Source organism: Boleophthalmus pectinirostris, unplaced genomic scaffold (genome assembly GCF_026225935.1).
Source record: "Boleophthalmus pectinirostris isolate CB_2022bp ecotype Guang Dong unplaced genomic scaffold, ASM2622593v1 HiC_scaffold_4, whole genome shotgun sequence".
NCBI classification, from domain to species: domain Eukaryota; kingdom Metazoa; phylum Chordata; class Actinopteri; order Gobiiformes; family Gobiidae; genus Boleophthalmus; species Boleophthalmus pectinirostris.
Window position 1 is genome coordinate 27,614,315 of NW_026571353.1, and position 14,751 is coordinate 27,629,065.

At 39.1% G+C, this 14,751-nt stretch overlaps 1 protein-coding gene and 1 pseudogene across 1 annotated transcript in view; both read left to right on the forward strand.

The window, feature by feature from the left end:
- The first annotated feature begins 1,367 nt into the window (after positions 1–1,367).
- On the forward strand, positions 1,368–1,484 carry LOC129411395 (5S ribosomal RNA; annotated as a pseudogene).
- Positions 1,485–3,958: 2,474 nt separating this feature from the next.
- Positions 3,959–14,751, forward strand: part of plcxd3 (phosphatidylinositol-specific phospholipase C, X domain containing 3) — a 48,606-nt gene continuing 37,813 nt past the window's right edge. The window contains exon 1 of the mRNA XM_020932374.2: positions 3,959–4,061. Coding sequence (XP_020788033.1) covers positions 3,959–4,061 — 103 coding nt within the window. The remainder of the gene's footprint in view (positions 4,062–14,751) is intronic.

Below are 14,751 nucleotides of genomic sequence, written 5' to 3' on the forward strand. Positions count from 1 at the left end.
AGTGAAGGTGTATGGCGTTTAAGAAACACAGTGGAGCACTTGTATTACCACATGACATTACAAGGTGAAACTGCGTTTTCCTTTTGAGACATGAACACAACTTAAATATGCAGGATTTGTGTGTTAAACATGTGTGAATGAAACAACACAACTTCAGGTTTGTTTTCGATGAGGAAACAACATTATAACATAGATCAGAAAATATGGGCCCTTCCAGAAAGTTACACAGTGTTGCTTTAAATCAAGTCTATCCTATATTAATATCTTCGCTTGTCACGTTCTCTACAGTTTGAAGTGGTTGCTCTAATTGGCTAACGTATGCTCTAAATAAACTTTCTATGATTATTTTGCCAACTCTTAACAACTTTGTACTGTGGCATTACACTCGCCTACTCTATCTTTAACCTTATCTTATACAGAGCCTCTTCTCAGCCCACTCAGGAACCCAACGTTCACATCTTTATCCAACAATAGCGCCGTTAATTCCCACACTCTTATTGAATCCTTGAAAGTCTCACATGGTGAAGTGGGCGTTTTTGACTCCCTCCCATAAGGCCAGTGTGTGGTGATGTTTCATGTAATTAGTCAAATCAATTAATTTCATTCATCACGATTCAGCTGTACCCCTACACGAAGCTGGCAGCTGTGTGTTCACGCTTTTACAGTGCCAAAATGAACGCTATGTAACAAAATATTTTCAGTTGAAGTCAGTATAATAGAAAAAGATGGAATTTATGCTTGGTTATGGTTATGAAATGAAACCACCATTATATAAAACGCACTGTGAAATCTCCAAGTGTACACAAGTTTACAACTGAAATGGACAGATATGTCAACCCAGCTCACACTAAGAATGCAGGTTTTTCATGGTATTTTTGAACAATAAATAAATTAGTTAATTAAATAATAATAATGGCGCATTAGTCTTATATATATGGAAAATGGTCATGTTTTTAATTGCACTTTTCTACCTTTAAGCCACTCAAATCACTTTACATCAAGGAACCACACGCATTCACACACACATTCATACACCACTATCCAGACGCTGGGGGCAAGATTGGTTAAGTCATTGTTTCCCAAAGACTGGGTCACAACCCTCAGGTGGGTTGCAAGAGATTTTTTTTGGATCACCTTGTCACGATCTGCATGTAAGTCTGCAATATACAGTTCTGACAATAACATTTGCTCACAAAAATAAGAAACAGACTGAATGCTGTGCCTGATGTGCATGTTGCGTTCTCCTCGTGCTACAAAAACACAGACAGGCCCACCTTTCTCATTAGAAATGTTGAAATGTTAAAAAAAATGTATCATTTGTAATCGTTTTGTAATTATTTTATTGACTATTTTGTAGGGATGTAACAAACTGTGGCCATACCAGCTTGTCAAAGCCTGATCCCGTCAGATCTCAGAAGCTAAGCAGGTTGGGCCTGGGTAGTACTTGGATGGGAGATCACTAGGAATTCTAGGTGCAACAGTGGGACGCCAGTGGCAAAAAAACAAAAACAAAAACTGTCCTGAGTGGTCGGAGGGACCCATGGTGCAGATTGGCAGCCTCGCCGTCAGTCTGCCCCAGGGCAGCTGTGGCTACAGTATTACCACCATTGAGTGTGGAGTGACTGAATAATGAACTGTAAAGTGCTTTGGGTATCTTGAAAGGCGCTATATAAATGCAATCAATCAATCAATCAATAACTGAAATATCGTGATATCGTATCTTCAAAGTTCTCACAATAATATTGTGGAACATCACAATATATCAAATTAAAAGTCTCTTTGATTAAATTATGAATTATGGTGCAGCAATAGCTAAAAAAAGACAGAGGGAATTACACAGACCATGATCCTTTGCTCCATTTCAGTGCAGACTACATGGAGAAATAACATTTCTAAGCACTTTTAAGTTTTAGTTCTTTGAATTAAGTCTTTCTAGGCATTTTAAGAGGAAAAAGTAGCATATTAACAGTTTTATTAGCCTCCATAAAATATTGCAATAAACATTGTACCATGAGGTTCATACCGTGACGATATTGTATTGGGAAACTTGGATATCGTTACACCCCTACTAGTTTATTCCAATATTGCTGGTTCAACTGAATGCTGAAAAGAAAAAGAAATGTGCTATATTTAATGTTCAAATAGGCGACTTAAAGATGCCTTTTATTGCTGGTTCAATTACTGTTTTTCATTCATTCAAAACTTGAATAATACTAATTGTTCACAGAGACACGATCACTCAGTCAACAATAAAATATCCTCATTAATGTTCAATAATCCATCTTTATATTGTGATTTACAAATAATGTTTATTGACTTGGGTTGCAAAGGTTTGATTCCCAGAAAAAAAGTTTGGGAAACAAGTGTCTTGCCCAAGCACACAAAAACACTGCATATGTGGGCTCTGGAATCACACTGCCAACCTGTGGGTTAGTGGATCTGACCGCTCCACCAACAATGTTTATGCCAAGAGTGGGATTTGAACCACCAACCTTCAGATAAGTGGACAAAACTCTACTGAACTCTACTGAGTGCTTTTCCAGATGCTCACAGTCTTTTTACTGTTTCATGCATTATCCATTCACACCAGACTCTGTGATGGTAAGTCACAGCTGCCCTGGGGCAAACTGACAGATGTGAGAATGTCAGTCTGCGCCATTGGCCCCTCCGATCACCATCGACACTAACACACATACCACATTCTTACTAGGCAATGTGGGTGAAGCGTCTGGTCTAAGGACACAGCCATGGAGACAAGCAGATGGCAGCCACCCATCTAGAAAAGTTACATAGTGCGCCTCTAAATAAGTGAGGATCGTATCCATTCTTACTGTATACATTTACACCCAAACAGGATATTAGACCTAGCCTAATTCATTGGCCGGTTTCACTTTGTGGAAACCGTCTGACCTCGCAGCATTAGGATACGTTCGCTCGACGGTAGGTGGGTACTTTTTTATTTCACCAATCTCTGTTATTTAGTCGTGACGTATGTAATGCGCCAAATCCTGTCAGAAGAAGGGCAATAACGTCTTTCCCCTTGATAAAATTCACCAAAAATTATCTTTAAATCCGGCTTTAAATCCTCAATCTCTGGAATCGTTGCCAACACAGAATGTCTGGCTTCGTCTACATCCATCTCGACCGCTTTGTTTACTGTTGTGCTGACCCACAAAAGGGACACAGACAGGCGCTTGAGTTTAACGTCCTGTCTTCACAGCTCTTCACTGATTGGCCGGTGCGCGGTCTACAACTTCCGGGGTTCTTGCAAATCGACTGTATTCTGATTCCTGACCTAGTCTTTTTAGAGAAATGGAATTGAGCAGAGGCACTACGTGGAGCCAGCCTGGCTATATCAGACCTGCCATAATATTTTGAGACCCCTTTGTCAATTAGTTCAAATATTTCTCATGCAAAATACTATTTCCATCCATGTATTTTGTCCAAGAAAACACCATGAAGGAGACAAATGGGTTTATATCAATCTACTGCGCTAAATGAACATCTAAAAGCTTATTAAAACCATGAACACCTCATGGACAATTGAACCTCCCTCTCTCCAATCATATATGACTTATTGGTTGTGCCCCTACGTCTTTTATGTTGAAATACATTTATTTACCAGGAATTGGCAGCTGATCAGACAAACTCGTTGACAGTCACTATTGGATACTGAAAAGTCGAACCATCGCACGGTTTATGCCATATTTGGATCCGCTCATCCGCATTTTCATAATCTTGTGTGCACCGCTCCGGGGTGTGTGGACTAGCTGTCGGTGGCTCGTGTATGTGTGTTGATTTGTGTGTGTGTATGTGTGTGTGTGTGTTGATTTCTGTGTGTGTGCTCCGCGGAGAGAGCGAGGCAGAGCGCGCGCAGTGGAGCTGGCGCATGCAGGCAGTGTCCGGGTACAGACCGAGCTGAAGGAGGTGAGGGATCCGAGCAGTGACCAATTTCAGCATGGCTTCATCTCACGGGAGAGTCGATCAGCGCTTCGTGGACTGGATGGCAAGTTTACCGGCGAGCATGCACACCATCCCGCTTACCAACCTGGCTATACCCGGTACGTGGTTCTCTCTTGTCTGTGTTATATTTTGAATACGCGTGGCTTGACAGTGACGCTTTTGACATTTTAAGTGCTGTTTGATCGCGCGTTCTTGGCTTTCTTCGCTATTTCGTGTCAAATTCATCATCATCAGACACGCTTCACTGTCTTGGCCACATCTCGTAATGAACAAAGGCTACGACCTGTTGCGCAATGCTGAACCGATGCGCCTATATTCAGCTCCTCGCGCGCTTTCCATTAACCTTATCTTGTTAATTGCAATTTGGACACCACGTGACCCTATCTGAGCGATGGAGAGCGCGTGCTGTGGACTTTGGGCGCGTGTGGCGATGATGATGATGGGGTGATGATGAAGGAGAAAGGATTATAAGTAGGATTTTTTTCCCATCTCATTGTTTTTGCTGTCAGCGCGCAGCTGTCTTGAAATTCACAATATCTTTTCCATAACATTGATTCATAAACCTATATTTTGTTTGATTTTATTATTATTATTATTTTATTATTTGACGAGCCTTCAATATAGTTAAAGATGCAGTACGTAACTTTAATGGTGAGGAGTCAGCCACGTATGGAAACGCTTTGTGCTGAATGTTCCAAACTATGGCATTAAAAGTGTGACATCATCTCTATCATGGATCTATTAAAATAACCATAAAATACCCATCTCCATAGAAAAAAGGCTAAGTTACAGGTCAGAGCTGTGGAGAGGCGAGCCCATTCACAGTAAAAAGGCTTTTTTTCAAGATATGTCAAAGGTAAAGATGAATCTGAGTCTTAATGTAAAACTCAAAGCCATAGCAGATCTCCCACGTGAAATGTTACATTATGCAGCTTTAATTGAATAGGGATTGTGTATATCAGAGGGAGTTGCTCATTGTAATTTCATTGTTTGTTTTTTTCATTCGATAACAGTAAATCAAATCAGTCAATAGTATATTTTTTGTTATAGGTGCATTGTGTAACTTGGAAGGTCTATGAAATGGAAATTGCTTCATCTGGAATGTTTCACAGTATGGTATTAAACCTTTCTATCACCATGGAGACCAAACCAGGCCAAGTTATAGGTCAGAGGAGAGGCGACCCCTCTTATACTAAGAATACATGTTTTTCTAGTCATTTTTGAGCTATAAATCCACCTGTAATTTCATAAATGTAAGGTAGAGCTGTTTAATGTCATACTGTGGAACATTCCAGACAGAATAGAAACGAGAAGATGACAGAGCCCTTACCAAAAAGTGACACAATGCACCTTTAAGTGGTTGCTTGACAATGACACTTCATAGAAACATCCTATTTATTCCTCTGTCTCTTTGTCTCTGTCTATTTCCAAATGCTTAATCCTCCCATCTGCCGTTCTTACCACTTCCAACTTTAGAAGCGCCAGACCACTCCATTCTGCGCGCTCTCCTGCTTGTGGTCATTGGTCAATAAGGCGTGGCATGGCACCAAACCAAGCGTGACCCTTTATACAAGATACGTTCCCATAGTCCCTTCCTCCTCCTCCTCCCAGCTCCGTGTGCTCATAGACTGTCATGTTGTGTATTACCTCATGCTTGTAATTCTGCTGAATCAAATCATATGCGCTGTGTTACGCTGGAGCCACAGTAGCGCAGCCCCTGTCCCATTTAATTAGCTGTCATGGCTGTGTATTGGCCCCCCAGCCCACTCCGGTCTCTCTATAGTTTATTTTTAGCAACACCTAAATTCTCAGATTGTGTTTGAAGTACATTGGAATGCGTTCATTTTAAAGGACCCATATTACGCTAGTTTCTGGTCTGTGTTATAATGTTGTTACATCATCAGAAATATACGCAGAGTTGTATATTTAGGCTGTGTTCTTCTCTGAAATGGAAAACGCTCTGTTCCACCTTGTGATGTCATGAAGGAAGGTCCATTGGGTAAATATTCACTAGAATCATTTGGATAATTTCAGCCCTGGAACTGCTCATCTTTTTGAACTAGTGAGCCAGAGTGTTGGAGACGTGTGGAGACACTTTTTAAAATATTCCACCCAGTCCTTGTGTTTGCAGAAGTCGCTGGTGCTAGGCTAGTGCATGTCAATGGCCATAGTTAGCCTGCCACTAAACACAGTCTTACCCATTCCACAAAGCGCCCGAAGAAAATCTATTATTACTCCAGACTGTCGAGGTAAATGTCTGTGTTGATAGAATAATGTTTGAAGTAAAACCAACCTTGCATTTGAAGCAGCAGCGAGTTGTCCTTCCTGATAGAAAGCTTGGCAGTGGCGTAGTGATATATGAGAAAATAGTCCCTCAACATGCGACGATTCATGCGATGCAAGGTTAGTTTTAAGGGGTGTAACAACAACCAAAATTATCTTGATATAATATCGTCAGAACTCTCTCAATAATATCGTGGGCCATCACAATATATCAAATCACAAGTTTATTTGCTTAAATTCATTGTTTTGGTGCAGCAATAGCTAAAAAAATAAAAAATAAATAAAATGAGGGAACTACATCGACCATGATCCTTTGCTCTGTTTTGGGGCAAATTACATGAAGAAATAGCAGGTCTAAGAACTTTTAAATTTTAGTTTTTTTAATTAAGTCTTGTCAAGGCATTTTAAGTGGAAAAAGTAGCATATTCACAATTTTGATAGCCTCCACAAAATATCTCAATAAATATCGTACTGTGAGATTTGTGGCAGGCTAACTATGCACCAGTGACCTCTGCAAATACAAGGACTGGATGGAATATTTTAAAAAATGTCTCCACATGCCTCCAACACTCTGGCTCACTAGGAAATGAGGTCCTATGTCCAAAATTTCGAACTGTCCCTTTAACTTGAAAACTATTGCCTCATGACATCACAAGGTGGAACAGAGCATTTTGAGCTTTAGAGATATAGACAGACTAATAATAAACACAACTCCAGGTATGTTTTTGATGAGATAACAGCATTCTAACATGGCTTATCGCTTACAAGAGTCAATTTTGTGTAATATAGGACCTTTAAATTGTGTTAATTGATGGCTTGGGCTGAAGATTTTTTTTAAAGGCACACTATGTAACTCTCTGCTAGTCTCCATGGGTATTTTATTACTGGAATATCTAGAATATTCCACAGTATGGCATTCAATTTATCCATCACTGTAGAGACACGTACATACCAGGACAATTTACAGGTGAGATCTGTAGGGACGCGACTCCACTCACAGGAAGAATGTACATTTTTGAAGTTATTTTTGAGGAATAATAACATCTGTCAGTGCAACGACACATTCCACGCAAAACAAAAATATGTCCATTGTGGCTTATTCCCCACTGGAAAAGTTACATAGCACGCCTGTAATTTTTCATTCAAAGCTGTTACTTTACAAATGAAAGTGTGGATATATATTGCTGTGCTCCACAATAGAAAATCTGCCTTGAGCCTTAACATTTCCTTTAACATTTATATTATTTTGATATTTTAAGATGCTTACAGTCATGACTCTCTGACCTTTTTGGACTGAACATCTTGGATAACAGAACAGCCTTCTAATGTTTTTTTTTTCTTTTTGTAGAGACACCTTTGTAGAAAGTTCTAGTTTTAATGTCACAATTACAATGATTCACTGTTCTATGGCCTCTTTAATGTCAGTGCTCAGCTCCACCTCAGCTGTCTGTGGTCTGCAGCAGCATTTCCCAGTATATACACACATACGCTCACTGTAATTGGAAGGAGTCTGTCTTAAAGGTTCTATATTCTTAGCTAAACTACGTTGGTATTTCTTATACAACAAAAGAAAGTTCAGTGGTGTCTAAGTAATTGCCAGTACAACAGCAAACAAAGCAGAGAGTGAACATGTCTGTCAACGATCATTGTCGTTTCTGCAAGATGAACTTGCGAATTAAAGGTGCAATAAAAAAAATGCAAAGTTTGTATTTGACAAAGGAAGTCCAAAGGAGTATAACTTTTGCAGTCTGCTATCTCAACTCGGGTTGGTTCAGATGTTCACTGATTGGCCAGTGCGCAGTCTACAACTTCTGGGGTTCTTGCAAACTGTCTGTTCCGATTCCTGACCTAGCCACTGGAGAGAATTGAAATTCAGCAGAGGCACTAGGTGGTGCCAGCCTGGCCAGAATACTGCAACTGTGTAGAGAAAAGCAATACCTTAGGTCTGTCTCTATCATGGAGGTTGTTTAAAAAGCACCAGCAGAGGGCACTAGACCTGCAATTCTGACACAGTGAAAGAGAAAGCACTTTGCATCTGTCTGAGTTAAGTAACACTGAAATAATCAGATCAAATTTAGAGGTGATTTCTGGAGGACTTACTGATTTTTTTGCAATGATGATTCAACATTATAACAAGCTTGAAAAGTGAATTTTGTGCATTATAGGCCCACAGAGGCAAATTCATTTCTAATGGAGTTTGTAGTAGGACTGTTGTGTTTCCTGGCAAACACAGTGTAATCTCATCACTGAGGTTACTGCACTATGTCCTGGTCATAAACATGCATCATGCTCTGATCAGACTCAGGGCTGGGCTCAGGAAAAGCTGACATCAGTTTCTATCTGAGTCTCACAGGAAGTTTGAGACAGGATCATGTCTCATCATCTTTTTGTGAATTGTGAATTGCTGACAGTTCTGAATTCTTTATGATTTAAAGTATAATACAGATATGATTCAGATTTCATTTATTAAGACCTATTACGCTGAATTGACTTTTAGAGTTTTGAACCATGTAGTAGATATTTCCCCTCACCATTTACTTGTCCGTCTCCAAAATGCTCTGTTCCGCCTTGTCATATCATATTCTGATGGTTGTCAAGTTAACAGCTCCCTTTTATCTTTAGTTCAGTAGAGATTGGCAATTCCAGGGCTGAAATTATCCAAATGATTTTAGTGAAGGTGTATGGAGTTTAAAAACACAGTAGAGCACTGTGATATTTTCTGTTTGAGAGTGGAAGTCAGCCTAAATATGCAGTGTGTGTGTGTTAAACATGTGTGAATGAAACAAAACAAAACACTGGGTATGTTTTTGACGAGAAAACAACATCATAACGTCAGAAAATAGTGTAATATGGCCCTTTAAATCAGCTCGATGCCTTGTACCTTAGCAAATGGATAGAAATGTCAAAGTGTCACGGGAGCCTGACAGACTTTTAATTATATTTTCAAAGACATCAGTGCAGATTTCTGCAGCCCGAGGGAAGCTGACACGCGTTGCATGCTTGTCTATTAAACACAAAGTAAACAGTGACTGAAGTGATAGAGGGTTTGCAGAGGGCAGAGCGGAGCTGGTATCGAGCTCTCCTCTACAGTCCTCGGTATATGACTCATGAGGCAAAGCGCAGCATTTATCTCTTGTAGTGTATTTCCCTATGGGCTCCTTGGCGTTGGTCAGATTGGTCCATGGACGTATACTAGTCTATGTGCTCTTATACTTACATACAGTACATACAGCTCAAGATCATTCTAGGCTATTCAGGAAAGGTTCATTTCTGTCCGGTGAATGCCACTTTTTAGAATTGATACTTGTTCAAATGAGTATCTAGTTGATTAGTATAAAGGGACATAGCTAACCCACTGACCACCACGAACCAAATAAAAAGTGAGAATGGGGGTGTTTCAGCTCCATTGACTCCGGCTGCAATTCACTTTGCGTGGAAAAAACGTCACCCCTCTCCTCATTTTGGTCTCAAAGTTCAGAATTTTGAATTCAGAATTTTGGACATAGGGCCTCATTTCCTAGTGAGCCAGAGTGTTGGAGACGTGTGGAGACACTTATTGCATATTGCATCCAGTCCTTGTATTTGCAGATGTCACTGGTGCTAGGCTAGTGCATGTCAATGGCCATAGTTAGCCTGCTACTAAAAACACCCACTAAACAAAACACTCAAGGCAAAACAATTATTATGCCACACTGTCGATGTAAATGTCTGTGTTGATAGAATAATGTTTGAAATGAAACTAACCTTGCATCGCATGAATTGTTGCATGTTGAGGGACTATTTTCTCATATATCAGTCTGCCGCTGCCAAGCTTTCTATCAGGAATTACAACTCACTGCTGCTGCTCAGACATAAAACCTTCAAATGCAAGGTTGGTTTTACTTCTAAAATTATTCTATCAACACAGACATTCACAATGACAGTCTGGCATAATTGTTTTTCTTCGGGTGCTTTGTGGAGTTGGTAAGACTGTTTTTAGTGGCAGGCTAACTATGGCCATTGACATGCACTAGCCTAGCACCAGCGACCTCTTCAAATACAAGGACTGGATAGAATATTTCAAAAAGTATCTCTACATGTCTCCAACACTTTGGCTCACTAGGAAATGAGGTCCTAACATTCTGAACTGTCCCTTTAAGACCAAAATGAGGACAGGGGTGACGTTTTTTCCATGCAAAGTGAATTGCAGCTGGAGTCATAAGTCCAAATGTATTGAGATAATGTTTAGCGTACCCATAACTTATAAGTAATGTGCTTTGAACCTATGTGTAACTTATATCGAACTTACCTCCAGTGCATATTGATGTATGGAGATGCATTTGACATGTTTCAGACCACAGAATTTACTGAACTGAACCGTATAATGGCGTATTGGCAGCGTTTAGGGGAATTGGTATATAAAAATGGGGAAAAACATCAGTACTCCCCCAGACTTTATGGTGAGCAGATGTCCATATCATCCGAGACATGGAGGCTGAGATGAGAATAGTGTAAGGCAGAGCTGTTTAATGTCATACTGTGGAACATTCCAGGCAACGCAATAAGTAACACATTTTAAAATGGTCCTGATCTATACCGGACTGAAAGTGATAGAAGGTTTAGAGAGGACAGAGAAGAGCCGGTATCCAAAAGCCCTCCTCCAAAGTTTTCTGTATATGACTCACAAAGCAAAGTGCAGTATTTATGTGTTCTGGTGTGTTTCCCCATGGGCTCGGTGGCGTCCGTCAGATCGGATTTGTTTGGTCGGACTTTTCATGCTCGGAGACATGAGTCAGCACTCTGGGTTTTGTCCTTTTCGGCCCCCTGCTGAGGAGACCCACCAGGACAGAGCAGTAGCCAATAGCCAGGGCTGTTTGACACTATAGAGAAGGGTGAGTGCAGAGACGCAGAGGAGGAAAGTACAACATGCAGCACAGACTAAAGCCGGGCTGACTGTGGAAAACATGTAATTATTAGACTAAAACTTTGAAGTATGATATCTTGAATATTGATGGGTTTCAGTTGACATCACAACATTCTATAGACCATTTATATCTAACGATCTAATTAAGCTAACATACACAAACATTCACACAAGCAGTGGCTCCCTCTTTTCTGCATCACACCATTGCATTAGTTTAAAGCAAAATGTCTGAAAAATGCAAAATATAGCTCACTGTGTTAGATTAGAAGAGTGGGAGTGGGATTAAATAATTTTTCTTCTTCCCACTTCTTTTTGGGCACATTTTTGTTGTGGTTATATTAATTTCTATTATGATTTCACTTATGTTCTACTTATGTTCCATTATATGAGAATGTAAATCTCTACTTTCCCCAAATAAATACATAAATACAATATCTAATATAGATGGGGGCAACTAAACTGTGTATTATTAAAATGCAGATTTGTGTACAGCGTGTTCTTGGGTCTGAGTCACTAAAAGAAATCATCAGGTTCAACATTTGTGACTCTACCTTTTGGATATTTCATGTACTTTACGTACAATGTAATCAATAGGGAAATCTGGATCTTGCCCCCACCTGAGAGTATGACATTATCAAATTTTTGAATCTGAAAACCACCTAAAGATGATAAATGATAATACTGAAACTGATGTATGCCACTGACATAAAACCTTATAGCAGGAGTATCCTAAAACTATTCTAAATGTACCATATAGTTTCAAAAACACAAACTGAAATAAATAAACAAAAATAATCTATGATGAGCCATAGATTCTGATACTGTGTTAATTAAAAAACAGTCTTTATTGAGACAACAGAATGTGATTTTCAACATTAAATCATAGTATCAAAATGCTCTGTTCCACCTTGTGATGTCATGACATGGTAGTTTTCAAGTTAACAGCTAAGTTTTACCTTTAGTTCAGTGAAGATTGACAATTCCAGACTTTAAATTATCCAGATGATTCTAGTAAAGTTGTGTGAAGTTTAAAAACACAGTGGAGCACACCCTGTTTTAACCCATGACATCACAAGGTTGAGTGTTTTCTGTTTGGGAGAAGAACTAAGAAGCTTTAATATGTTTGTGAGTTAAACGTGCGTGAATGAAACAAAACACAATGGTATCCAGGTATGTTTCTAATGCAGAAACAGCACTGTAACATAGATCAGAAAATATGTAAAACCTATCAATTAGACCACATAGTAACATCAAAATAAACTTCTACACTGCCGAATACAAAATCTAGTCAAGTTAAGATGACTTGAATTAAGAAACTTTTATCATGATTTGAGTAAATTTCACTTGACAAGTAAAATAATCTGCCAGTGGAACAAGACTTTTTGTTGTTAAAATTTGAAAAATTTAAAATACATCTTAAATCTAATGTTGCTTGAATTAAGAAAAATGTATTACATTGGTAGATAATTTTACTTGTCAAGTTGAATCTACTCAAATAAAGTATGATGTTCTTAATTTAAGTCACTTAACTTCACCTGATATTCTTTTTTCCAGTGTATATTGGGCTGAAAATCACATTCTACTGGATAAAAATTTGCACTATTTTATTACCATTATGGCAGCAAGTGTCTAACCTTTTCCTAGTATCAGTTGTGTTACACCGTATTTCCTCAGTTAGAAGTGTGCTGAATATGTGCTGAAATATGCCTGTAAATGTTGGTATTTAAATTCAAGTATTGCACAAAAAGGGAATGAGCTATAAAAGTGCAGAAATCACACTTTACTCCCCCATTCTAAAGATTACACCACAGTTTTTTAAATCTTTACTCTTCTCATTTTACAGCCTTTTTAAATACTACTTGTGCTATTTTCTACATCTCCGAAGCTCAACATGCTCTGTTCCACATTTTGATGTCATGAAGCGGTGCTGTTAAAAGTTAACAGCTATCTTTTTCCCATTGTTAAGTAGAGATGGTCAATTCCAGAGGTGAAGCTATCCAAACGCTCTAGTGAAGGTGTATGGAGTTTAAAAATAAAGTGAAGCATTTCCTGTATTTTTATTCAACCATATGACATCGCAAGGTGGAACAGAGTGTTTTCTGTTTGAGAGAAGAAATCAGCCTACGGGCCTGTTTGCACGAGAAAGCTTTTGAGTAAAAACAACAAAATATTTTATCGGAAGTGCCTTTTGTTTAGACGGTGACAGCGTTTTTGGGCTTTAAAAACGGAAAAATCTGAAACCACCCTCCAGAGTGGAAAAGTTGAATACATTTCCGTCTACATTGCCCAAGACGCAAAGCTCTGGTCAGATCTGCTCATATCACGTATGCATTTACGTCACATACATCACCACCTAGCGTCACCACCTAGCCGCCTGGCATGCATACCCAATCGAATTCCACACACTTTCAATATCATCCAGCTGCGACCACAAATGGGCGTTCTCATGTGGGTGGGGGCTCTGTTTTTCACCATTGTAAACATCTGGCTCTCTCAACATCAACATCCAGATTAACAGCTTTATATATACATACAATTAAGATGAAACAGAAGCAATATCAGTGATACAGCCAACATAAGAACACTTCTCAATGAATGCTGTTGAAATAAATAGCCAACTTACTGACATCATGGTCTTTCATCGAAGTCAAAGCTGCTCCATTGCCATACGAAAAATTCCCGGGCAAATGACGTTATACCCAGTATCCCTTGTGAAACTGCGTGACCAGGAACGCCCAATGGGGGTTCTTGTATCATGATGGAAACACCAGGCCACAGCTGGACCCTTCTAAACACTTTTGCCTCACCGTATGCATGCAGATTTCCTCCCGAGAACGCTCGTTTAAACGTGGAATAAAAAGTGAAGACGTGACGCCACTTTTGTATCTTCTGTTCATCATATAAACGTAGCTAAATATACAGGGTTTGGATGTTAAATGTGTGAATGAAACAAAACACAACTCCAAGTATGTTTTTAATGAAGAAACAACTATATAACAATTACAACAGAGATCAGAAAACAGCGTAATATGGGCCCTTTAAAGTTTAATGTCTTGTGTTCTTTCTAATTTATCAGACTGGTATGAACAGTAGTATTGAGTCTCAAGTTTTACCTTAGTGTCAAACTTGAATTGGAACTTTCTATAATCCACTATTCACAATGTTTTTGTTGTGAGAGCCTTGCCACCATGAGTTAATATAAGCAGATTTAGGAGCACTCTTTCAGCCTTGTGAGAATTGAATTTGACTGTGTTTATCCTCTGTCTGTAGAGCAAAACAAACCACTCTCCCTCCCCTCTCTTTTACAACCACCATTTTCAATTTACACACACTTCCTGTTTACTTTCGCCTCTTTCTTTTCCCATCTCTCTGTATAGCTTTGAGCAGCAAGTTTCCTATGCTTTATAGAGTCTGAGTTGTTATAAAAATTGATTCTCAAAAACTCATTCATACTGAAACACCACTAGTACTATATTGTTTTGCCTGGAATTTTCCACAGTATGGCTTACAACTTGGCGGACACCATGAAGACAAGCAGCTGACACCATCAAACTGTAATTGAAAAAACCCAAGATGGATGGGTTTATACTGTGCAACATTAT